The following is a 25,197-nucleotide window of genomic DNA, read 5'->3' on the forward strand; positions in this document are numbered from 1 at the left end:
TCAAAAACAAAATTCTACAATTTCAATATTGGCAGCATTTAATCAGTTGCTTATTGATTCAAAATAACTGTGGCAACCAAAACTGAATGCAGTAAGTGTGGCCTTATCAAGGCATTATAAAGTGGTATTAACACTTCATGTCATCTTGATTCTACCTCTCTGTTTATGCAGCCTACATCACAGACTCCTGCTGATGGATATGTGGAGATAGACCCAGTCATTGTATATTTAATTAATCAAACATCTTCATTATCATTGTGCTTTTTATTCCAAGTATATTTTTCTGCTGCAACTTGTTCTTTTTAAATTGAAGATAAACTGACATTTCAAAGATTATTGGATATTATTATTGCCAAGTAAAAACAATTTCAGTACCATGGAAAAGAATTGGATTATCTTTTGTAATATAAAGAATGGAAATGAAGCATTTCCTCATTCTAATAAAATGTAAATGTTCAGATCTGGAAGTTCAACTCATTCAACTCTGTCAAAAATCATTGCTCTCTGTTCAAAACTGTAGCTAAACTGTATTTTTAAATTATCTCTATTCAAGAGACTTACATAATGGAATGCTTTTCAATCAAGTGTGGGAAACAGCTCTCTTGAGGCTCTGTATCAAAAAGTCACTTTTCTGCATGTATTGATTTGCGATTTATTTGTCTAACTTTTGTATCCCTTGCTTTCTCATGTATTTTTATGATGCTGAAGGAAGCTAAGGCACTCATATAAATGGTAATTTAATGTTTATGCAGCAAAACAAAAAGCAAGGCATTATTTAAAATTTTATGTCAATAATAATTCAACACATACATTTTTAATACACATTTTAAACATTATGAGAGAGTTATACAAACCATTTTCCCAGGGCATGAAAACCCACAGCTTAGATGCTATGATGAAAAAGTTTGTCCTCTAATGCTTCCATCTATTGTGCATCTGATGCTAGTTGAATATGAATCAGAATCTTAGCTGATGATTATATGAGATAAAATAAGTTATTCAAGATTGTGCAATTCTCACCTGAAGAATTCAAATACTTACCAGGCCCCCGCTTTTTTTAAGATACAGACTTTGGATCCAACAGCTGATCTTTTCTGCTTTGGACATGATGTTGTAACTATCAGATGGCAGTCCAATCTCTTCTTGAAAGTCTCAAGTGATGGCACTTCCTCAACTTCTGGGGGCAAGCTGTTCCATTGGTTGATTGTTCCCACTGTCAGAAAGTTTCTCCTTATTTCCAGGTTAAATCTCTCCTTGTTCAGAGAAGTTTGAACTAAAGTAGTAGCTGTTCTACTTTTCTTTGTTACCAGTCAGCATCCATTTTCCCATGCCATTTTGACTTGTTCCTTTTCTGTGACACATTTTCTCTTACACATTTTCCTTCTTTCTTAAGATCACTTCTTGTTCCTCCAGAAATTTGAAAATACACCAACTATACCATAGTAAGTTTTAGCTTTCATCTAATAATTCTTGCTTTGTCCTTAATCTGTTTCTTGAGCCTGAGTGTATCATATCTTCATATATAATTATACTTTTCTTGCAATAACTTTCTCCAGAATACAAAGCATTTGAAGGCGAAGCTAGAGGTGAAGTTGCTGAACTTATTGTTTTTATAGAATTCCATGCTTTTATCAAGCTTTGTCTAAGAATATGTCCTTTTAAATTTTTATATTCTTTTCAATCCATATACTAGAAATATCTGGGAGGTCTATTAACTGGCCAACTCCTTCTCATACTGATATTTTGATATTTAGGAATTTTATCTATTGCTATCCAACGCGAACAACTTGCATTGTAATATAATATAAAATTCAGAACAACTCATTCATTGCTATTTTTTGAATCTCATAAAATGTATTCTGCATTTTTTCCACTCCCCAAAAAATCTATTGACTGTTTTTCGCCCATCATGCAAGATTTTTCCTGGAATTGAAATTGGCATAATTTCAAATAAGTAAAAAATAATAATCTTAGGTAATATATTATCAATCACAATTAATCCTAGCTGGTAGAAATTGATTTTTTTTCTATCTTTGAAAATATTTTTATTTTTTTCCCCATAATTTGAGGTAATAATTTAAATATATCTTTGTTACCATCGATCAGGAACAATCTCAAATATTTTACTGGACTTTCTCTGGCATCCCAACCCTTTCTGCACCAAGCTTTTTCCTTGTAGGGTCATTTTTTTAAATTATGTCCATTTATCTATCCTGAAAATTCATCAAAATCTCTAATTATTTTAATCAGTTGTCTTTTTTGCACTCTGCAGTTGCCCAATAGTTAGCTCTACATCATCCATATAATATTTTAATTTCTGCTTTTCTTAACCTCCTTCATCAAATTCAGCTTATTCTCTGTTTTGGAGTTTCTGACATCATCTCTACAATTTCAGCCTATTTGTATATATTGCTCCTGGGTGATTTGTCTTTCCTCGTTTTGTATAATTGTTTTGACTTTATATTGCAATGAAAAAGCTTGTGTAACTTTGTCCCGGCTCAAGTTGTCTTTTTAATATTGTAATTATTTGTGACTGAGCTCTGAGCACCTTCTTTTTCAGACACCAGTACCTATGCTGAATTTCTTTTCCTATTCAAGTTTTCCTGCCATGAAATCTTATATATTTCTGTCTTTCTGTTTCTTCAAAATGAAAAGTTACAATTTTGACATTGTTGTTTGATATCACTCAATTTGCACCTTCTACAATGTGCAAATATACTGTATGGGAAAGGAATAAGCACACACCATTTTGATATGGTACCAGATATTTACCATGTATCCCAGAGTTTCGCAATGTAACGTTTCAGTTTTTAGCAGCATAGGTTGAGCATATATTTAACAGAAAACTGATACTTTGGCATCCATCACTGTGTAGTCTTATATATCTATTCAACACATACCATAAACATATATAAAACATTCTTATAATGGTGACAATAATTTTCCATTTAACCTCAATAGTAGAAGGCAAGGGTTTTTTTAGCAATAAAATTGCAACAAGCAAATAACTTTTACAATCTTAACACATTTTGCCAATATTACATAGCTTGAGTTATAGAAATGCGTTGTCATTTGAATCAGACACACACATTATACATACATGTATTTTTTAAAGCCAGAAAACCCCAAAGCACAATGGATATGCTTCAATGTTGACTGAATATAATAATCAAAAGGTCTTTATGGGAATCCACATTTTCCTTTAACAAACAGCATAGCTCTAAAAACAATTGGCACAATACAGAAACACTTAGAATCAGTCACATGTTCACATTATTATACATTTTGTTTAAATTATGATTAGTCCCACTATAAAAATAATCGGGGGACTCTTTTGTAAATAACTCATACATAGTCAAGTTATCCAAAATATTATTTCAATCAGTATTTATGGAGAAGCTTGTTAAAAATAACTGAACAAGTGTTATAAGAAAGAGCTTTTGACCTCATTGGAATCCTTATTGTTTTGTAACTCTTATAAACTTTACTGTGTTATCTCAAAACTATGTAAAATTACACTTTACAATCATACTAATACTACACAACTAACCATACCAAGCTACAGATGTGGATATGAACTGAGTCTGCATTTAAACTGCAGCTCAGCAAATAATGAATGTGCAAAGCTTGACAGTCAACTTAGAATTACAAAATCCACATGTCCATGAACTTCAGATTCTTCTAATTCTATAGCTCAATTTTCCTATAGTGTTGAATTGACTTTAGCATTAATTTCCAAGTCAGAATTTCTTTGCATTTAGATACATACATCGAGTTACTAAATGCTTCATATTCTTGTTCATAAGTAGAATGCATTTCCCCATCTACTGTACATCACTTTATATGGAGAGCTTGACTATTCCACTGAATTGGCGAGAGAAACTTTTTTTAAATGAGAAACCATGTATGCATTTATAAGATTCAAGAGATAATTAAATTATTTTATTTTCATAGAATTATTTCTGGATCCAGGTAGATAGCCATGGAAATCTGGATCCAAAAGACATGGGACTTAATATTTTCACTGGCTCATTTCACCGGCTCATTTTTGACAAGATCGGTTAATTTTGGTAGCTGATTTTAGTTCAGTCTCTGCTGTTCAGAAACTATTCTAGTCACCTGCCTTTGTTTTATAAGATTCACATTTTTGCTGAAATAATTATGTATTTAATGTACATTCTTATATGAATTACAATTCCTATTCAGGCTGAAGGGATAGAATCTTTGACAAGTTGTAGCTGTTGCCCAATGGATTTAATTACTTTTGCTATGGGGCTTAGGAAGGTGAATATTGCCCCTAATCATCTAAACAACATCTCTCTCTTTAAAATGCTATAATAATATTCATGTCTGATTATACAATTTATAACATTCAAAGAGGAATATGACCCAAAACTATTTCATGCAAATGTTTGTAAAACTATGGTTATAAAGTATGAAATGCTAGTGCTTGATATGAGTTTAATATGTAGATCTCACTACAGTAACTTTAAATCTTTAAATAATCGTATTCTGTTTCAGTATGCGCCTTATAAAAAGACCTTTCCCCTTAACAAGTCACATCTGCCTCCAATTAAAAAAAGGATGAATTCAAATTCAGTCATTGTTCATAACTCAAGCTGACATAAGGAACTTTTTTGCCCTCCAAAAATCAATTTCAATCATTTATCATGGGCTACAGTTATATGCATTCCCTTTGCATCCATTCCACTAGCAGATAATTTTGTAAGGGGAACAGTGCTAACTTAAGTATGTTGCAGATCTATAATTTAACTTGGAAAAAGTCCCAGAAAAATATTTAAAAAGGCATAATATTACTCTGCAAGAATGTGAACCAAATACATTTATGGATCTGTTCAATCACCAATTATTAAGATCCTGTGTTCTGCCATTATCGAGCAGAAGTGCGGGAACAAAAGTCCTGATAACAACACTCAAAATGCTCCTTTGAATAGTTCCAATTACAGAAATGTTCAACATGATGACTGCTTTCTTCATAATCATAAATCATAGAAATGTTGTTTCTTTTGCTTCCAAACACACAAAACAACAACTTTACAAATAAAGACCTGTAGCTAATATACACTCTCTGGCCAAGATCATTATGTTTCAACTACTTCATTTTAAGTTAAGGCAGCTTAGTATTACCCTGCCAATATAATTTTTCTTCAATTTTTTTCTTCTTCCATTGACAGAAAAGCAACAACTTAAAGGTTTTTCTGAATGTTTTGTTACACAAGGCATAACAAATTGGGTTCACAGTACTGTTTACGTAGCACAACCAATAGCCAAGATGCCACAATGTTGGAGGAATGCAATTTGAACAGAATGTGGAAACCAATACCATTATATTGTAGGGGGTCCAGGTAATTATAAAAGCTAGAAGAATGGCACTTAGAGTCTGGGCTGCTTTACGTTCTTTTATAAGAACCATTCTTTTCCTTTTAGTAATTTGATTACTTAGATTAGGATCCATATTTTTGATGGAAGCGTCTTTGGATAAACTGGCAGAACAAGGAGTGATTTTGACTTTTCGGCAACCATTGTTAGTTTCTGAGGCACCACCAGCTTTAACCACCAACCGGAACTTATAAGCTACACATTTATTACTTTTTTGCACCTGACTTTTGGTTGGGGTTAGAAAATATTTTTGGGTGTCATAGTCATTCTCCTTATGTTGGTCTTTGATAAAAGCTTCTTTTTTCTCTTCTTTTTGCTCATCAACCTTCCCTTTTACAGGGGTCTTATAAGCTACCTGAAAGAGTGGATCAGGTGGACATTTTTCCTCTTCTTCCGATGACGCATAGCTGCTGCAAGTGGTCAGCTGCTCTGCCTTCGACCAATCTTGGCAGGTATTTTGAATCTGAGATGCTTTTGCTGTGGCAGAAGTACTTCGACTGGATGAAGACCACGAAGCCTGAGATTGGTCTCTTTTGGTCAAATTTTGTTGCCTGCAGCTAAAGCATGATTTCAGCAGTGTTTTCTGAGGCTTTATTGTTTCAAACTCAGTCACAGAACTGGAGCCCTGAAGGTCAGCTAAATCCTTGGTTCGTTTTTCAGTCTCTTTGTAAATGCGGCAATATAAAATAGTCATCACCGAAACCGGGATATAGAAAGCAGCAATTGCGGTACCAAAGGTAACAATAGGCTCATTCAAAAATTGTATTTGACATTCTCCAGGTGGGACAGTCCGCTCCCCTACAAGGTACTGCCAGCATAAGATTACAGGTGCCCATAGAATGAAAGAAATCAGCCAAGCCAAACCAATCATAATCCCAGCTCTTTTGGGTGTGCGTTTAGCCCTATAGGTTAAAGGCCGTGTAATAGAAAAATATCGGTCAAAACTGATGACTAACAAATTCATTACTGAAGCATTACTAGCTACATAATCGAGTGCTAACCATAAATCACATGCCAAAATTCCAAGAGACCAGTGCCCTATTAATATGTATGATGTATAAAGATTCATAGAAAATATTCCAATTATAAGGTCTGCACAGGCGAGACTGAGTAAATAATAATTGTTCACTGTTTTGAGCTGGCTGTTGACTTTGAATGATATCATTACCAGAACATTTCCCACAATGGTTATCAAACTTAAAATGGCCGTTACAGTAGCGATGGTGATTACTTCCCAAAGACTATGGCCTTCAAGTGGTTTTTGGCTAGAAGTTGAATCATTGGTGATGGTCAAGTTGCTGTGTAACTTGTCTTCCATTCTTTTTTTGTGGTGGATTAACATCAGTATCTTTTAATTTGCTCTAGGTACTTCATCTGTAATTTGAAGATATCCTTTAAATGACAAACAGAAAAAATAATAATCATAAAATGAAGGGCACCTGCCAAACGAATTTAGCATTAGAAAACAATCTACTGTTCTATTTCAATTGTGGATTTCAAAGAAATTTGATGAAATCCACGATTGGATTTAAAGGAAAGATACATGAATCCTATGAAGTAATGCAACTCAACTACCCTTCCAAATCTGCTGTTCAAAATATCACACACTCCCTCTGAACAGCTCTGCTTTCCACCTACTTTTCAGCAGCAATCCAGGTGGAAGTATTATTGGAGGTTTTATTTTCACGCTCATATGATGGGGGAAGGCCTATGAAGTGGCTGAGCTAAGCTTCCAACAGGATACACATCCTCAGTGTCTTGAGCAATGGGTTCAGAGGAACCGTTTGGCTCCTCTGAATGGTTTGCAGAACCTCCATGTAGATATCTCTGCAGTGGTAGCTTTTATTTAATCAAGTCACATTGCCTTGGAATATGTAGGTACCTTTTACAGAACATTGTATGTAACAGAAATTAGAATTCTATTCTAATTAATATAAAATAGAATAAAAATAGTTTTTCAAGCCTTTCTTGTCAAGTAAGTCATTATTCAACAATGTTGACTGGATATGAATAAAGACTATGGCTTTCATTATTAATTCCTGTTTAGCAAGGCTTTTCCTCACTGTTAGTGAATGTACATTCACTAACAGTGAGGAAAAGCCTTGCTAAACAGGAATTAATAATGAAAGCCATAGTCTTTATTCATATTTATTTATTTCATTTATTTATTTATTTGATTTGTCAATTGTTTACAAGATAAGAAGTATAAGTGTATACATAGTTGTGAATACATGAAATGGGTACATATAAGAAAAATAAAAGAAGAATAAGAGAAACAATAGGACAGGGACGGTAGGCACGTTGGTGCGCTTATGCACGCCCCCTACAGACCTCTTAGGAAAGGGGTGAGGTCAATAGTAGACAGTCTAAGGTTAAAGTTTTTGGGGTTTGGGGAAGAAACTACAGAGTCGGGTAGAGTATTCCAGACATTGACCACTCTATTGCTGAAGTCGTATTTCCTGCAATCAAGTTTGGTGCGGTTAACATTGAGTTTGTATCTATTGTGTGCTCTTGTGTTGTTATGGTTGAAGCTGAAGTATTCATTGACAGGTAGGACATTGCAATGTATGATTTTATATACCATGCTTAAATCAGACCGAAGACGGCGTAATTCAAGGTTTTCTAGTTCTAGAATTTCAAGTCTGGTGGCATAAGGTATTCTACAACGAGTAGAGGAGTGGAGAACTCTTCTTGTGAAATATTTCTGGACTTTCTCAATTGTGCTAATATCAGATACGTAATGTGGGTTCCAGACTGATGAACTGTATTCGAGTATTGGTCTAGCAAATGTTTTGTATGCTCTGGTTAGTAGTGTGATATTACCAGAGAAAAAGCTACGTAGGATTAGGTTAACAACTCTTAATGCCTTTTTGGCTATGTAGTTGCAGTGGGCTCTAGCACTTAGATCATTAGAGATGAGTATTCCAAGGTCCTTTAACATTTAACATATCCAGTCAACATTGTTGAATAATGACTTATTTGACAAGAAAGTCTTCAAAAACCATTTTTATAATGCTTTCTCGCCACAAAAAAATCAAAGGTAATTTATAAACAAAGATTTCAAAATAAAAAAATCATGGTTAAGTTCAACCATGCATGTATCTGCTTCAACCAAACAAACAAAAAGACATTGGGGATATATGCAACAAACCTGGATTGAACTGAACCTGACCAAGATATCTCCTCTGCTCTGACTGCTGTGTATTACAAAAGTTAATCTAGACCAAGGGTGTCAAATTGGCGGTCTGCAGGCCACATCCACCCCAGCTCCGTGAAGGGGAAAAACATCATGCAACGTGATGCCATGAGTTTGACACCTGTGGTCTAGAGTGATGATCTTAAAATGTTAACCACTGTTAAATGTAAATTGTATCCTTTCTTTCCTGATGAAAAATTGATTAAACCCCACCTTATTACTGTACATCTATAACCTTTACATATAAAGCATGTCAGAGTCTGTTAAAAGTGATACACACAGTTTGTATTGTCACATCTAGAAAAGGTAGCTTTAATCTAATCTCCTTGCATATTCATTGGCTCCCAATAAAAATGCTTCTTTGTGCCTACTAAATAATGAAAAAACAATATGGTTTCTGATGGCATATTCATATCCAGCTTAGTGTTATGCAAACAAGTAAGCTAACTGTATCTTATTTTTCAGTTTATTAAATAAAGCTGTTTTTTTTAAAATTGAAAATTAGATTTTAAAAACATTTGAACGTGGTGATCTTTGACATATATCAACAGTCTTTATATTGTTATAATAGCAGAATGTTATCAAACAATATTAACATATATATATATATATATATATATATATATATATATATATATATATATATATATATATATATATACACATACATATACATATACATATACATATACATATACATATACATATACATATACATATACATATTTACATTGTAAATCTTTGTATCCGTTTCTATCTTAGACATTTTGTTGCAGTATAAACTCTTTCTTAAATTCTATTTCACATTTTTTGACTTCCTTTCATATTCCTCCAATTATAAAAATTTTTCCATATTTCATAGAATTCTGAAATATCTCGCTCCTTCAGTTCTAACGTTAATCTATGTAACCCAGCGCAATGTACATTTTTTTCTATTATTATTTTGTCATTGGGTATTTCTTTTAATTTCCATGTTTGGGCAATTGATAATCTTGTAGCTGTGATAACGTGAATAATTAGATAAATATCTGCTTTTTTTAGATTCTCATTTGCTATTCGTAATACAAACATTTCTGGTGTATAATTTATTTTTAGGTTTATCATTTCCTCTAACCATTGCCAAATTGTGTGCCAAAATCCTTGCATTTTCTTGCACTCCCACTATATATTATTAATAGGTGCCCTGATCTTTCAAACATTTCCAACATATTGAAGATTGAGAACTATATATTTTAGCTAGTCTGGTGAGTGGGAGATGCCATCTAGAAAACATCTTAAACAGATTTTCTTTATAAGATATGGCTAAAGTAATCTTGTTATTCCTATCCCAAATTTGCTGCCATTGATCCAAATTTACGTTGTAACTGAAATTTCTAGCTTAGGTTAACATTGGTTCTTTTACCTCCTCCTCATACATCTTATAATCTAATATATAGTTATATAATTTCTTTATTTGTTTCTTTCCTTGTCCTAATAGTATTTTATCTAATATTGTATCTTGACAATTTATTCCGCATTCTTTTTTATCCCTTTCATATCTGGATTGTACTTGGAGATATGCCCACCATTCCAATGTTAAGCCCTGCTGATTAAGTTCTTTGTTTTATCCTTCCTTTGTCTGTTAGGATATCTTTGTATGTAATTACCTTTTTTTGGTTATAGAGGTTTGGGTATGATGTAGCTTCCAAGGGGGAAAGCCAGCCTGGAGTTTTCATATAATTTTGCAATCTTATTTTATTCTAAATTGATATTAGAACTTGTCGAACTTTATGTCTTAAAAAATATTGATATGTTGTATGTCTATTAGGCCACAGATATACATGCCAGCCCCATTGTAGATCGTGCCCTTTTAAAAATAAAAGTCTTTTTTTCCTCAAGTTTATCCAATCTTTGTTCTAAGTTAAGGCAGCCGCTTGATAATATAGTTCCCAATCCAAGAAACCTAGTCCCCCTCTTTCCTTTGCACACTGTAAATGTTTTAGTTTGATTCTCGGTCTTTTACCCTGCCACACAAAATTTAATGTTATTTTATTCAGTTCCTTGAAGAATTTTTTCTCTAATTTGATCGGTATATTTTGGAATAGAAATAAAATTTTGGGTAATATGTTCATTTTAATAGCTGAAATTCTGCCAATTAATGATAGTTAATTAATGACTATTCCAATGTTCTAAATCTGTTTTAATTTTTCTCAATAATATTTCATAATTATCCTCCTTAATTGTAGAGCAACGTGCCGAAATGTTAATTCCTAGGTATTTTATTTTTTGTACAAATAAAACTGTTTTATAACAACTTTATTGCATTGTTTTGCTATTTAGCCATTTTATATACAGGCTATAAAGTGCAGACCATGTTGAATTTCAGACTTTATCTGAAGAACAAACATTTAGGAATATTTATATAGTTTTGATTTCCACTTTGCAAGGTCTCCATGTTAGAGCTGCTTGGCAGTGTACCATTGTATGGGGTATTGGTACTAACTTTACTAAAAAGTATCAAAAGCAACTTCAGTAGCACTAGGCAACTGAATCTAATTTCCGTGATAATTTTCCACAATATGCCAACTCAGAGTTAGATTAGGTGTCCTATGGAAAATTAAAATGGAAACTAAACTCAATTCCATTGTACTGCTAACAACTTCCACCTGGATAAAAATGTTTAAAGACATTTTAAAACATTTTTATCATGTTTTAAATTTTCCAGCAGTTGGCCCTACCAGAATACTAGAGCTGCAACTTCTGATCATAAATGATGAAATACTATGCCAGATATGTATCTATATTAACAAAGTGTAATAACAAAATATTATGAACTAAAATAATATATTGAGAGATATATTGATGGATTCCCCAGGCTGGTGTTGCTCAAGCACTTTGAACTAAAACACCCATTATCCACAGCCAACAGAATGAAAGGCATGCAACTTAGAAGGCAGTAGCTCATAACAACCTGAGATGTATTCAGACGTGAATCTCCAGATCTGATATGTGATGACTCAGATAGCATTCTTTCTGCACTTCTCTGCACTGCATATCAGATAGTATGGTCCTATTATACTGCAACATATTTTTGGAACTGAAATAAGTCTTCAAGGAGCCTTTAAAAACAGAAATAGAAATTGGATCTGACAAGCTAATAAAAGAAACTAAAGATGACATTTAGAAAATACTACAAAGAGAGAATAAGGCCAAAAAGGGTGCTAGGCCAGAAGAAATTGAATTATGTTATTGTCAAAAAAGAACAATGTGAAGTGCAACAGGTTATGCAATGAGAGCCAGTTTGATGTAGTGGTTAAAGCATTGGACTAGAAACGGGGAAACTGTGAGTTCTAGTCCAGCTTTAGGCACAAAGTCAGGTGGGTATCCTTGGGCCAGTCACTTTATCTTAGGTTTAAGAAGGAGGAAATGGCAAACCCCTTGTGAAAAAAAAACTTACCAAGAAAACTGCAGAAACTTGTTCAGTCTAAAAAAATCAAACATGGACAGAAAAAAAGATAATACAATAAACTGTTATGATATAACAAAGACTAAAATATTAAGGTTGGTTCAGCTTCAAAACTCTGGTAGGTTAGAGGAAGAGGGGAACTGGGCTGTGCATGCAACTCAACTTGTGTGAGCAGTGGGCTGGCTTGTGTGGGCATGCATGTGCAGCTCGAGCTACATGTATGCTGGCCCATCACTCATGAAAACTGGCCCATCACTCATGCAACATCCAAAGCCATGGCCCGGTAGTGGGCCTTAACCTGAGGGTTGGGGACCCTTGGATTAGAGAAGAGTCCGGAACGGCTCTCTGAACAGTTAAGGGAGAAAGGAGTTTATATCCAACAGTCCATATTGGCCAACTGGAGCTGGATTGAATTCATCTTCTTGTAGTCATCCTGATAGATTGGTTGATGAAACAAAAACGTGTTGGAACCAGAGGGAAAATATTTAACCCTGACCAGGTAGGCACTTTCTCTTGTACCGTGCATGACTTGAAGGTGAAGTTAACATTTTATTTATTTTTATTTTATTTGGTTTGTCAATTGCTTACAAGATAATAGGTATAAGTAAAAACATAGTTATGAATACATGGATACATATAAGAAAAATAAAAGAAACAATAGGACAGGGACAGTAGGCACGTTGGTGCGCTTATACACACCCCCTACAGACCTCTTAGGAAAGGGGTGAGGTCAATAGTAGACAGTCTAAGGTTAAAGTTTTTGGGGTTTGGGGAAGAAACCACAGAGTCAGGTAGAGTATTCCAGACATTGACCACTCTGTTGCTGAAGTTGTATTTCCTGCAATCAAATTTGGTGCAGTTAACCTTGAGTTTGTATCTATTGTGTGATCTTGTGTTTGTTATGGTTGAAGCTGAAGTATTCATTGACAGGTAGGACATTGCAATGTATGATTTTATATACTATACTTCGATCGGACCGAAGGCGGCATAGTTCTAGGTTTTCTAGGTCTAGAATTTCAAGTCTGGTGGCATAAGGTATTCTGCAATGAGTAGAGGAGTGGAGAACTCTTCTTGTGAAATATTTCTGGACTTTCTCAACTGTGTTAATATCAGATATGTAATGTGGGTTCCAGACTGATGAGCTTTATTCGAGTATTGGTCTAGCAAATGTTTTGTATGCTCTAGTTAGTAGTGTAATATTACCAGAGAAAAAGCTACGTAAGATTAGGTTAACAACTCTTAATCCCTTTTTGGCTATGTAGTTACACTGGGCTCTAGCACTTAGATCATTAGAGATGAGTACTTGAAGATCCTTGACAGAGTTTGGATCATCAACAAGGTCTTGACTATTCAGCCTGTATTTTATTTTCTGATTTTTTTTGCCAATATGTAAGACAGAGCATTTATTTATTGAGATTTGAAGTTGCCATTTGTTTGACCATACTGATACATAGTCAAGGTCTTTTTGAAGAGTAGCAGTATTGTCTGTGGTATTGAATAGCTTTACATCGTCAGCGAAGAGAATGCAGTTGCTCTTAATATGACCACAGAGGTCATTTATGTAGAGTATGAAGAGAGTTGGTCCTAGAACACTGCCTTGGGGGACACTACTGTTGACAGGTACAGAATTTGATAGGACGCTCCCAATTTTGACCATTTGTTGTGTGTTTGACAGGAATGTTTCTATTCAGTTATGCAGGTGTACAGAGATACCATAAGATTTTAGTTTTAGGAGTTGTTTGTCGTGTACCACTGAATCAAAGGCTTTACAGAAGTCTATGTAGATTGTGTCTATTGATTTGCCCTGATCGAGTTGCGTAGTCCATATGTTTTTGCAGTGTAAGAGTTGCAGATTGCAGGATAGTTTTTTTCTGAAACTAAATTGTTTATTAGAGAGTAGGTTGTTTGTCTCTAAGTGGAGGATAATGGATTGGTTAATAATTGATTCCATGACTTTGTAGGTGACGCAGCATAAAGAGATTTGTCTGTAATTTTCAACTAGGCTGGGGTCTCCCTTTTTGAAGATGGGGATGACTGTGGCTTGTGACCATAGTTTTGGCAAGGAGCTGGTCTTGAAAGATTTTTCAAAGATTATGCTTAGAGGTTCGGCTATGGCAGTGGATAGCTTTTTAAAGAAGTAGGCACATATTCCATCCGGTCCAATGGATACAGATGGTTTTAGATTGCGTCGTGCTTTTTCAACATTGTCTTCTGTAAAATCGATATGTATTAGATCATTGTAGTTGTCTGTGGTTCGACTAGGAAATACTGGGCATGATCCATTGCTGTTTACAAATACTGAGCCAAAGAATGTGTTAAAAAGGTTGGCTGTAATAGTGTCGTCATTGCAGTCTTTACCATTCGTTCCTGAAATTGTGGCAGAAACAAAAGGTTGCCAGGGTATCCCAAAGGTGCTTTATAAAAGGACTTATTTTTTTCTTTGAATACATTTCGCTTCTCATCCAAGAAGCTTCAATGATGAGAAACTGATGAAAAGCGAAATATGATAAAAATAACAAGAAAGTCCAGTTGCCTTTTCAAAAGTACCTTTGGGACAACCATGACCGGGATGATTGAGAATCTCCATAGATGTTGTCAAGGTATGCTTTGTGTTGTGGTTAAATGCATATGAGAAGGATGTAAAAAGAATTCCTAAGGATGTATAAAACCACAAATCTACATAGGGAAGAGCCAAGAAGGCAGGCTAAATTGTACCATCATAGCCTCATCTCTTTGTGCCTGCATGGTGTCAGTGCTTTGATTTTGCAGTGGTAACTTTAGTTTTTTTCACGCTCTATTAAATATTATGTGTGTTTGTATATTGACAGACCTCTTCCTAGACAACCCTGGATGCTATTATACTTTGAATTGCCTAGAAATTGGTTTTATGGGTATTTCTCTAGAACTTGACTATAGTTTTGCATTGTTGTTATGAAGTACAAAGCACATTGTTTGAATTAATAGACTTGTGATCCCTTCTGGTACATATTAGTTACTTTTCTATCATGTTAGGTATTTAACAGGAAATTACAGGTATTCCTCGACTTACGACCACAATTGAATCCAACATTTCTGTTGTCGGGATATTTGTTAGGTGAGCTTTGCCCCTTTTACGATCTCTCTGGAGACAGTTGTTAAGTGAATCATTGCAGTTGCTGTTACTAACAGGGTTAAGTGAATGTGGCTTCCCCATTGACTTTGCTTGTCAAAAGGTCGCAAAAGTGGATCATGTGACACAGCAATGGTCATAAATACGAACCAGTTGCCAAGCCTCCAAATGTTGATCAAATGATCCCAGGGATACTGCAACGTTCCTAAGTGTGAAAAATGGCCATGTCGCTTTTGTCAGTAGCTTTGTAACTTTGAACAGTCACTAAAGGAATTATTGTAAGTTGAAGACTACATGCATGCTTATAGTTGCACCCACTTATCACCAACTGGAGTTAATAACAACATCTTATGTTTTAAGAAATCGGATAATGCCGACTTAAATATTAGAAATTTAGGCTTGGATCCATTTCATCCGCTTTTTTATATTTCTTCTCTAAGAAAAGCAGCCGAGCGCTCCATCTGCAACAGCCCCACATCGGATTCCTCTTTCGGGCCCGTTTCTCAAGGCTGGCTGGGAAGCGCCTGGCGCGGGTTCAGCGACACCCCCCCCCCCTCCATCTTTCGGGCCCGCCTGACGCGGCCTCCAGTTCCTGCAGCGGCCTGTTTTCCGGCGGAGGCGAAGAACCACACGAAGTCGGTGAAGTCCGGCCGCGTCGAGCGCAGCCGCCCGAAGGATTGCAATGCAGCCCGACCGCGGCGGCCGGCCCCGAAGGGGAGGCGGCCGTTCCAACAGGAGACGGCCGGGCGGCAGGGAGAAGCCGGTGGAGAGCGGCGGAGACGACAGTCGAGGAGGCGGAGGACGCGGCAGGCGGGGCGCCCGCGGCAGGGCAGCCGCTTCCGCTCCCTCCGCGCCTCGCGGCTGTGAGTCGGTAAGAGAAACCCGCACCGCCTTTTTCCTCCCCGTGACAAATCCGGGACGGTCACCGGCTACTCCGCTGCCCCTCGGAGAGGAAGGTAGCGGGGCAAACGGCTCCGTCCCGGGAAGGCCCACTTCGTATTCCCGCGGGCTCTGGACTGCTTTTTTTTATTGTTAATATTAATGCTCCTCCCGAGAGAGCGGGGGATCCTGATGCAATCGCTTATCTAGAGCTACGTTAATGCGAGCCTTCTGGAAGGAACATAGAACGGAGAATAATAGTGTTGGAAGGGACCTTGGAGGTCTTCTAGTCTAACCTCTTTCTCGAGCAAGAAACCCTCTCCCTTTCCGGTCAAATGACTGTCCAGTAGAACTTTTGAAGCTTACATCAAAAGAAAGATGTTTCTTTGGGTATATTAGCAGGGTTACTTATATTGCAGCTTCCTCGAGTTCTCTAGATTTTGATTCTTTAATGCGTTAATTGGAAGAGTAATAGGAAGAAAAAGGTTATGCACGGGGATGGATGGATGGATGGGTGGGAACCATGAACCAGGAGAAATTTTGTGTCCCCTGGGACCATTCAGGTAAACAGAACCATATTGGAAGTACACTACATTTTACTACTGCGAAAAGTATAAGTAGGTTTTTATGGAGATTCTCAGTCATCCAGGTCATGGTTATCCCAAAGATGTTTTTTCAAGAGGCAACTGGACTTTCTGGTTTTTCTTTGAAAACGTGTCACTTCTCATCCAAGAAGCTTCTTCAGCTCTTGGATGAGAAGCGAAACATCTTCAAAGAAAAATCAGAAAATCCAGTTGCCTCTTGAAAAAGCACCTTTGGGTGTAAGTAGATTTGGTCCACCTTCCAAATATGAAATCTGTTATTTCCCCCGAAATGAATGAGATACAATAGGGGAAGTGGGGTGTCAAACATTTCTTACTACTAAATTGCAGTCTGTTTATTATATCAAATTGACAGTTCCTGTGTGTGCAGCAGTAGCATGTTCATGTTGTGTGCATCTGGGATGAATTTCTGGTGTACTGACATACAGTAACCAATTACAATATGTTTTTATAATATTTTTATTAAGGATTACACATGTAAAACTAATACAAACCAAAAAAGTTAAAAAAAATAAGAAACACAAAAAGAAACAAAAGTATAGTTAACATTAACAACTTACAGTACAACCAACCATTTCTATATAAACAAATCTTTAAAGCCTCATTACCCCATTTTAAATTAGCAAAAGTCCATTATCGTAAATAATGACACACTATTATAAGCTATATCTAATAAACATACTTTAAATTCTTCCTTTTACATTTATATCTCATTTTCTGTTTAAACAAATCTTCCTGTCTCTTCTCTTCAAGTAAGGAAAACTTTTGTAGCATCATCATTCAGTTCTAGTCTACATAAATCTATGAAATATTACCCAAATAACAATTACCTTGATCAAATAAATCAATTTTGTATTCTTTCCCCTTTCTCACAAGAATATTTAGTGCTCTCTGTATTCTCTCTCTGTATTCTTTTTATGCTCTGTCTTTTCTCACAAAATCGTTGGCAATTTTCAGAAATCCCGTTTGTAAATCCAGTATAAACAATTTATCAATGTCACACTTCATATTCGCGTTGTCTCTTCTCACAGAATCATTTGTAACAAATCCCTTTGTTAAATCTAATATAAAAAGGTTATTCATATCACTCTTCTGGTTTATTATTTCTCTTTTTTAAATGTTAAGACATGGTTTCATTTGTATATCCAACAGTGCATCTTTTTCTGTATAAACTATTTCATGTTTTTCATTTCTCTTATAGATGATGGTTTTTAAATTCACATTTAAAATCAATTCAGTTTTATTCAGTAGAACTTGTTCTTTTTCCATGACACCATCTGATTTATCTATAATAGCATATATTTTTAAAATAATTTCTAAGACCAATAGTTATAAATCTTGTTCAACAGATCCATTGATGTATTCATTTCCTTCTGGCGTTCCCTAGTGACCAACCTTCAAAGTTTTCTTTTTCAAGATGTAAATAGTTTCCCACAGAAATAATTCTTATAACCAATTTTAAATAATTCAAGTCCACCTGGACCCTTAATCCACCTAAAACTTTGTGAAATCAATACTTTAATCAACCTTTTGATTTATATTCCAAATTATATATATTTTTAATAAAATCTTACATTTGTATTTAAAATTTCTCAAAGGATTGAAGAAAAACTCACAGAATATAATAAAACTTGCATTTCTGAAAATTCATAGTCTTTAAAAAAAATCAAGTGATTTAAGAAGTGAGATTTGAGTGAACCTTGAATCTGTAAAGGCTACCTTGTTGGCCTTGAGCTTGGTGAAATCTCACCACTTCCAACTGTATGCAAGCCGATCACAAAAACCTAGGTTCCTGCAGTCTACTCACAAACACAAACAGCTTTTTGAACTACACACACACAGATGATCTCAAGTTCTCTCCTTTCGCAAATCAGATTTCAGGGTCTCCAGGGTTCCATGGGATGTAAGTACACTATTTTCCCACCAAAGTCGCCCCCCCGCATTATACTGTGATGCCTGCTGCATCCATTTTTGTGTAATTAGGTTTAATTACACTTCTGGTGCCATCATGTTTAAAAACAGAAGACTTTCAAGAATTTCAAATCAAATCATCTTTTTGGGGGGGGGTTGTGGTGGAGGTTAAAGGATTCTTTCATGGAATCAGACTACTAACAGGTGTTATCTGTACACACAAACTTTAGCCTAAAAGAATGATGGCCCCCCAAGTATTGTGCTGCCTTATGACACATAGTGGTTGCATCAGTGCAGAGATGTTTGTCTGATACTTCAGGTTGGCCCAAGAACATATAAAATCTTTCCAAGCAGATCATGTAAAATAACAAGTGAAATCACAATGAAGATACATTTTTGCTGACAGGATATCGTGTTATAATATGTGCCCAGCAAAGTAACCCCAGTTTAACTGTATGGCATGGCAATGTAATAAAGAGGCATGTGGTATAGCAACAACAGTGCATTTAAAAAATGTATATGGTTTTAATGCTAATATACATCTGCTACAGCAGCATGCTTACAATCAGTACAGTAGCGTAATAGCAAAATAATCTGGAAGTTTGTGCAGTGATTTCAGACTTCAGTTAAATTCAGGCTGGGTAATAAATGAAAGCTTATTTTTTCCTTACATCTAATTCATTAGCTGGTTAGTAAATTATGCTTCACATAGCTCCAACTCTGTAAATGACATGACTTTGTTCACCTCTGTAAAATTACTAGGGTTTTTTAAATGTTAGCTATCAAGAAAGAAACAAACAGTTGCCTTGCTGCACACATCAAAGCCATTTATTGAAAGTATCTTAAGCAATGGCTAACTGGATGTTTTTGTGAGATAAACTACAAATGCCATCCTTGCTTCATTTTTCTCCCCCTGATACTTGTTTCCATATTGCCTCTGAAAATTTGGGTCCCATGCAGCTGTCAAGGATAACAGTTAATAGATTTTTTAAAATTGAAGTAACTAATCTAAAACAACAACATGACGTTTCAGTAGATTTGAACAGCATTACAAAACAGCAGGAGCCTTACAAAGGAACACTATGGCCTTATTTATTAAAAAGAGAAATGGTATGTAAATATATTATATAAATGTTAAATGTCATTGGATTTCACCACAGAGGAGCAACTGCAGAGGGTCTAGCTTTGTTTATAAAATTCTTGTGAAGTTGGAGGAGATATATATTTCTTCCTTTAACCTGTAGGAGACTGATCTCATTTATCTCATATATTTGATACTTTTCTTTTGAACTGTGGTGACATTAAACACAGATAGTCCTGTATTCATAACCATTGTTTAGCAACTATTCAAAATTACAATGGCACTGAAAAAATGTGCCTTTCGACTGGTCCTCGTACTTACGACCATCATAACATCCCTGTGGTCATCCCAAAGGTGCTTTTTCAAGAAGCAGTTGGACTTTGGGACAACCATGACCTGCGTGACTGAGAATCTCCATAGATATCCCTGTGATCAGATGATCAAAATTTAAGCATTTGGTGATCAATGTGTTTACAATGGTTGCACTGCCCCAGGGTCCTGTGGCAGCCCTCACACTTTGGAACACTTTGTTCCCACATAAATGTCCCTCTTTCATGGTTTTCCGATCTTTATAGTTAGTTGGATTTTACTGAGACTTCAATCCCAATTAAGTTTATTAGCATCCATATTGGGGGAGGATCTATTTAATTTAATATGCTATTAGTGAATTGATTACTACTTTTAATTTGTATGTTTTGTGAGTGTTGTTGGTTTTACCTGCCCAGAAGATTTTGACATTGGGCGAGCAATAAAAACCTTTATAAATTTCAAATGATCTAAAATAACTTAATTATTACCATCAACACTATCAAATAGTTTGAAATAGCTGTCATCTTTCAATTTAGAACTAAGGCATTGCTAATTAATTTTGATAGTGAATAAAGACATTTTGATTTCAGATTATTTGCTCAGCAAACACAAAGATTTTCTGGTGATCCCTCATGATTAACATTGGTAACAGATATAAAAAGGATCTTCTTTTTCCAGTAAGCAAAAATTTAACAAAGAGAGGAGACATAACTGCTTGGAAAGCCATAGAACAAGGGTGTCAAATTTACATCTTCACAGCAGCATCACATGACATATTGGGACTTTTTTCCCCTTTGCTAAATTGGGCATGGGCATGGCCAGTGTGTGACTATACATCTTTAATGTATAGAAGAGAATCAGTTTCACTATATAATAGTCAGTTTTGTAATTGTTAGAACACCAGGCTAGAAACCAGGAGACCAAAAGTTCTAATCCTGTCTTAAGTATGAAGCCAGCTGGGTGAACTTGAGTTAGTCACTCTCTCTCTCAATCCCCTAGGAAGAAAGCAATGACAGACCACTTCTGAAATCTTGCCAAGAAATTACAGAGTTTTGCCCAGGCAATTATCAGAAGACACACGCTCTGAGAGCTTTTTAAAAAAGTGACATGTAAAGATTCAGAGTTCTTTGACCATCTGTGTTGACAATTCAGTCTTTGCTACTGGTGTATAGGAATACGCTCAAATATCTCTAAGTGAGGGAACATACAATGCCTTCATAGGTCATTCTTGACATTCCACGCTCTGTGCTCTTGGAAACAGATTTCAAATTTAAATTGAGTTCTCCAGTAAAACTTTGGAGCATTAGCCAACTGCACTGATTTAAAATAGCAGAATCAAGTTTTTTCCTCTTGCACCAAGTTTGATATAGAACTTGAAGAACCAAATTAACTGAATGACCTTTCTTCACATCACAATGAAATAACTAAGCAAAATCACTTTCCTCTCATTATTTCAAAGAACCCTAGACTGTAAGGCGCCTTATAAGTCTTCTGGTCAAAACCCTCCCCTTAGGATAGGAGTCCATTATACCCAACAGGTGACCATCAAGATTCCATTTGAAAACTTCAGGGAGGGAATTTATCTCTATTATAGGTAGCTGTTCCACTGCTTGTTGGATTCTTCTAATATTCAGTTTGATTGTCTTTTGTTTTCGTTTAGCCCATCGGATTTATTTTCAACAGACAACAGGCCCATTTCCTTTTGTATGTGATAGCCTTTTAAATATTGTATAGGCAAACCAGTATCCCATTTCTTTTGTTTTTCTTTTTTTCTAGCTAAACATCCTTCTCTTCCTTAGCTGATCTTCACAGTGGGTTTTCCAAAACCTTATCCTCTTGAGTAGCTTTCCTCCGAATCTGCTCTAGCTTCTCCATCTTCCCATATGAAATACAGTGCATAGAAAAAATATTATCTTGCGTGGGGTGAACACGGTGCTTTTATGAATGTAGCCTGGACTTTGTGGAAAACTTTACTGAGATAGAAGTGCATACATCCACAAGTCCTTTATCAAGACAATGTGAGTTTGACCTGATACTAGTCTTCACTGATGTTGATGTTGATAAACCTGTGCTGGCTTCAGATAATGGTAGCATTTTTTCCTAACTGTTTATAGATAAGTTGCTCCATAATATATTTCAATATTTTGCCCAGGTTAGACATTAAATTGTTACGTTATTGGGTCCTTTTTTATACAAATACATTTTGAGACTGTGTTTACTATTCTTCACTCTTCCGGCATCCCATTTTTTTCTCCAGTGATTTTCAAAACTTACGTTAGTAGTTTTCAGACCTTTTCTGCCAGCACCTTTAACAGCTTAAGATATAATTCATCTGTCACTGGAGACTTCAATTACTTTAAAGTAGTAAAATGGATTCTTGCTGTATTTTTAACAATACTGAACTAGGTTAGTGTCAGCCCTTGGAGACAAGCAAGATTAAAAAACAGGCTTGTCAGGGATTCTGTGGGTGCTCTTTATAGTCATAAAATAGACTAACAACACTATAAAGGTAGTCTCCCAACATAACAAACCAACCATCTCTTTCATTCTTTATTTCAAATGTATCCCCAAGCCCCTATATTATGATTTGCATGCCTCACCATCTCATTCTAAGTTTTGCCTTTCCTGATTCCTTCTCTATAGGGTTGAGGTATCAGTTTGTATTTCTCTTTATTTATTAATCATTTTCCATTGTTTCTATACCTCTCCTTTCGCTTCACAGCTTGTCAGTGTATTCACTCTTCATTCCTGCAGAATTGATAGTTCTTTTCATTGTTCTATAAGATTGGATAGAATTACTTCAAGTATATGGGGCATGACTTCCACGTTCAGAGCCTTAAGTGGTTGGTCAGTTTCTGTTGCATGGGCCATCTCCTTGTTTGTTTATTCTGCATACCTGCACTCACTTTGGAAATCATCTTCCTCGGCGTCTTCTTTCTCCTGCCTCTGTTACTGGACTATTTTTTGTCCTTGTTCTCTTTTTACTGACCTTGATACAGACCTCTTTGTGTAGTACCTACGTCTTCTTTCCTTTCCTTTTCTTGCTAAGCCTTAAAAAAAGAAAGGCTGGCCTTCATTCCTCCCACCTCATCCTCCAGCTAGGAGATAACCTTGCATTTATACTTATAAGATAATAAATTGCTTTTCAATAGGCAAGTAACCCCAGAAAAAGAATTAGAATGGGCTGTAATGTATGCTTTACAACTTAGTCAAACATTTAAAAGCCTCAATCTATTGACAGTTGTTTATAAAAGAACACTATTCTTCAATTGTGTGATAAAATGTAATTCTCAGTAAGCTGCATTTCCAATTATTTTCCATTTTATGCATGATTACTCAGATAATTGTGCATGGGATTACCACACTGAAATATAGCCTGCTTGTATCTATTCAAAAACAAGCCCAACTGAGCTCAATGATTTAGGATTGTGCCTTACAATCCTAGACCTGATTCACTCATAGTGTTTTGTTATAAAATTGTTTGTTTGGTTTGGACATGCGTATCTTTTTTTTTTTGAAAATTTAATTTGGGTTTTCACAAAAACAAAATACAAATAAAACATCTTTTTTTGAAAATAGCATGGTCCCAGGTTATCATACAGTTCATACAGACACAACACTCAATTTCATGCTCATGTTTATATTCTATTCCATATCTTATTACCGTTTTATATTTTCTACATAGTTTTTCCCCTCTTTTAATTTTCTCAACTTTATTTTAATTATCTCATCTCAATTCAAATCATTATATTTATACTTTTGTCTGTCCTGTTTCAATTTCATATTATCTTTTCTTATTAAACAAATTTTTCCCTGTAGTTACCAATTGGAGTATGACACCTTTATATCTTTTAATTTTATCCATTCAAACTCTTATTTAAGCTTCAATGTATACCTTTAAGATTATAGCATTCAATATAATACATAACTTCCAGTCGAATTCTGCTTGGTACGTTCTTAAAATACACACTATATTCTTAAAAAGAAAAAAATTATATATATATGTGTGTGTAAATAAAACACACATTCCATTCCAATTCAATTCTATCATTAATATTCATTAAAATCTTAACATCTTTAACATTTCTTTTCAATTAAATATCATACTTCCTTGGGAACACTTATAAACTTTCCATAGTTAATTCTTTTTTTTTTCATATTTCTCACTTATATTTTTATAAATCATTACTAATGTTAAAATGTTCCCATTTAATTCTCTCAATCACTTTAATTCATTTATTTATTAACAAACATTCCACTACATTACAGTAAATATTTTATCCATCATTTTAGTCATATTTTCTAAAATTATTTCTGTTTGTAATATAACAATGCTATCTTATGTACCTTTGCAGAATCCCTTTTACAATTAAATTTTCACCCATTATCTCTAAACAAGCTTATGGTTACAATCCTTATATCTTTTCCCTGTTTCTCCATTTCTTGTTTCTGTCTTTTACAACTTCTTTTCCTTGCCTCCTTCCCCCTCTTCTTCTCCCTCGCCTTTTTACCTCCTCGTCTCTCTACTTCTAACTCTCTCATCTGTAATCTCCTCTTCTGTTGCTTTCTAATATTATACTTATCTTTCAAATGGTTCTTCTTCTTTTTGGTTGTTTTTTCTTAAACCTTTCACTCTCTTTCCCCCCTTTTCTTTTTTTCCCCCACTTAAAATTATTTGATCATTAAAGATGGCTTCTTCTTTGTCCCAATCTTCTTGTTCTGCAAGTGTTTCTTGTTACTTCTCATAGTTCCAGATCTCCATTTCTAAGAATTGAAATACAAAGCCAAAAGAACCTCTCCCTTCTTGTGCATCTTCTTTCCATTTTTTAAGTTCCATTTTCAGTTCTTCTAAGAGCGATACCATTTTAAAGACTTTTAAACAACCACCCGGTTAATTTTAGTCTTCTAGATGCAAAAACCAAAAATCACCAAGTAATCCAAATAATCCAAGGCTGTTTCTTCTTGCTTCTTTTTTCCTCTTTCTCTTCCTGGGGTTCTATTATTTTGTTACCAAGTTTCAGTTAAAATGTATCTTTGAGGAATCTTGTTAAAATTTCACTGTAAGTTCCTTTTAGTTATAGTTCCATTCCTTAGTTCCAGGCAGTCTCCCCCATTTTTCCAGATCCTGCCCTTTTATTCTTTTTTTTCTCCTTTCCTGCTTTTAAAAACTTTTAAATATCCAGAAATCTTTATTAACCCTTTGACTTTTATTTTCAGCTTAGATGTCTATTAATGTCAAAGTGGATTTTTTTCAATTTCTTGCTT

The 25,197-nt window shown here is 35.1% G+C and overlaps 2 protein-coding genes across 2 annotated transcripts in view; one reads left to right on the top strand and one right to left on the bottom strand.

The window, feature by feature from the left end:
• Window positions 1-882: 882 nt before the first annotated feature.
• The window catches only part of CHRM5 (cholinergic receptor muscarinic 5), an 87,122-nt gene continuing 62,807 nt past the window's right edge, over window positions 883-25,197 (bottom strand). The window contains exon 2 of the mRNA XM_087951738.1: window positions 883-6,792. Coding sequence (XP_087807864.1) covers window positions 5,129-6,742 — 1,614 coding nt within the window. The 5' untranslated portion in view covers window positions 6,743-6,792 and the 3' untranslated portion in view covers window positions 883-5,128. The remainder of the gene's footprint in view (window positions 6,793-25,197) is intronic.
• Window positions 15,721-25,197, top strand: part of AVEN (apoptosis and caspase activation inhibitor) — a 138,447-nt gene continuing 128,970 nt past the window's right edge. The window contains exon 1 of the mRNA XM_087951742.1: window positions 15,721-16,021. Within this exon, the coding sequence (XP_087807868.1) occupies window positions 15,833-16,021 (189 nt within the window). The 5' untranslated portion in view covers window positions 15,721-15,832. The remainder of the gene's footprint in view (window positions 16,022-25,197) is intronic.

Source organism: Notechis scutatus, chromosome 1, assembly GCF_049901735.1.
Source record: "Notechis scutatus isolate UNSWTSFEM ecotype Mainland chromosome 1, rNotScu1.2, whole genome shotgun sequence".
NCBI lineage: Eukaryota > Metazoa > Chordata > Lepidosauria > Squamata > Elapidae > Notechis > Notechis scutatus.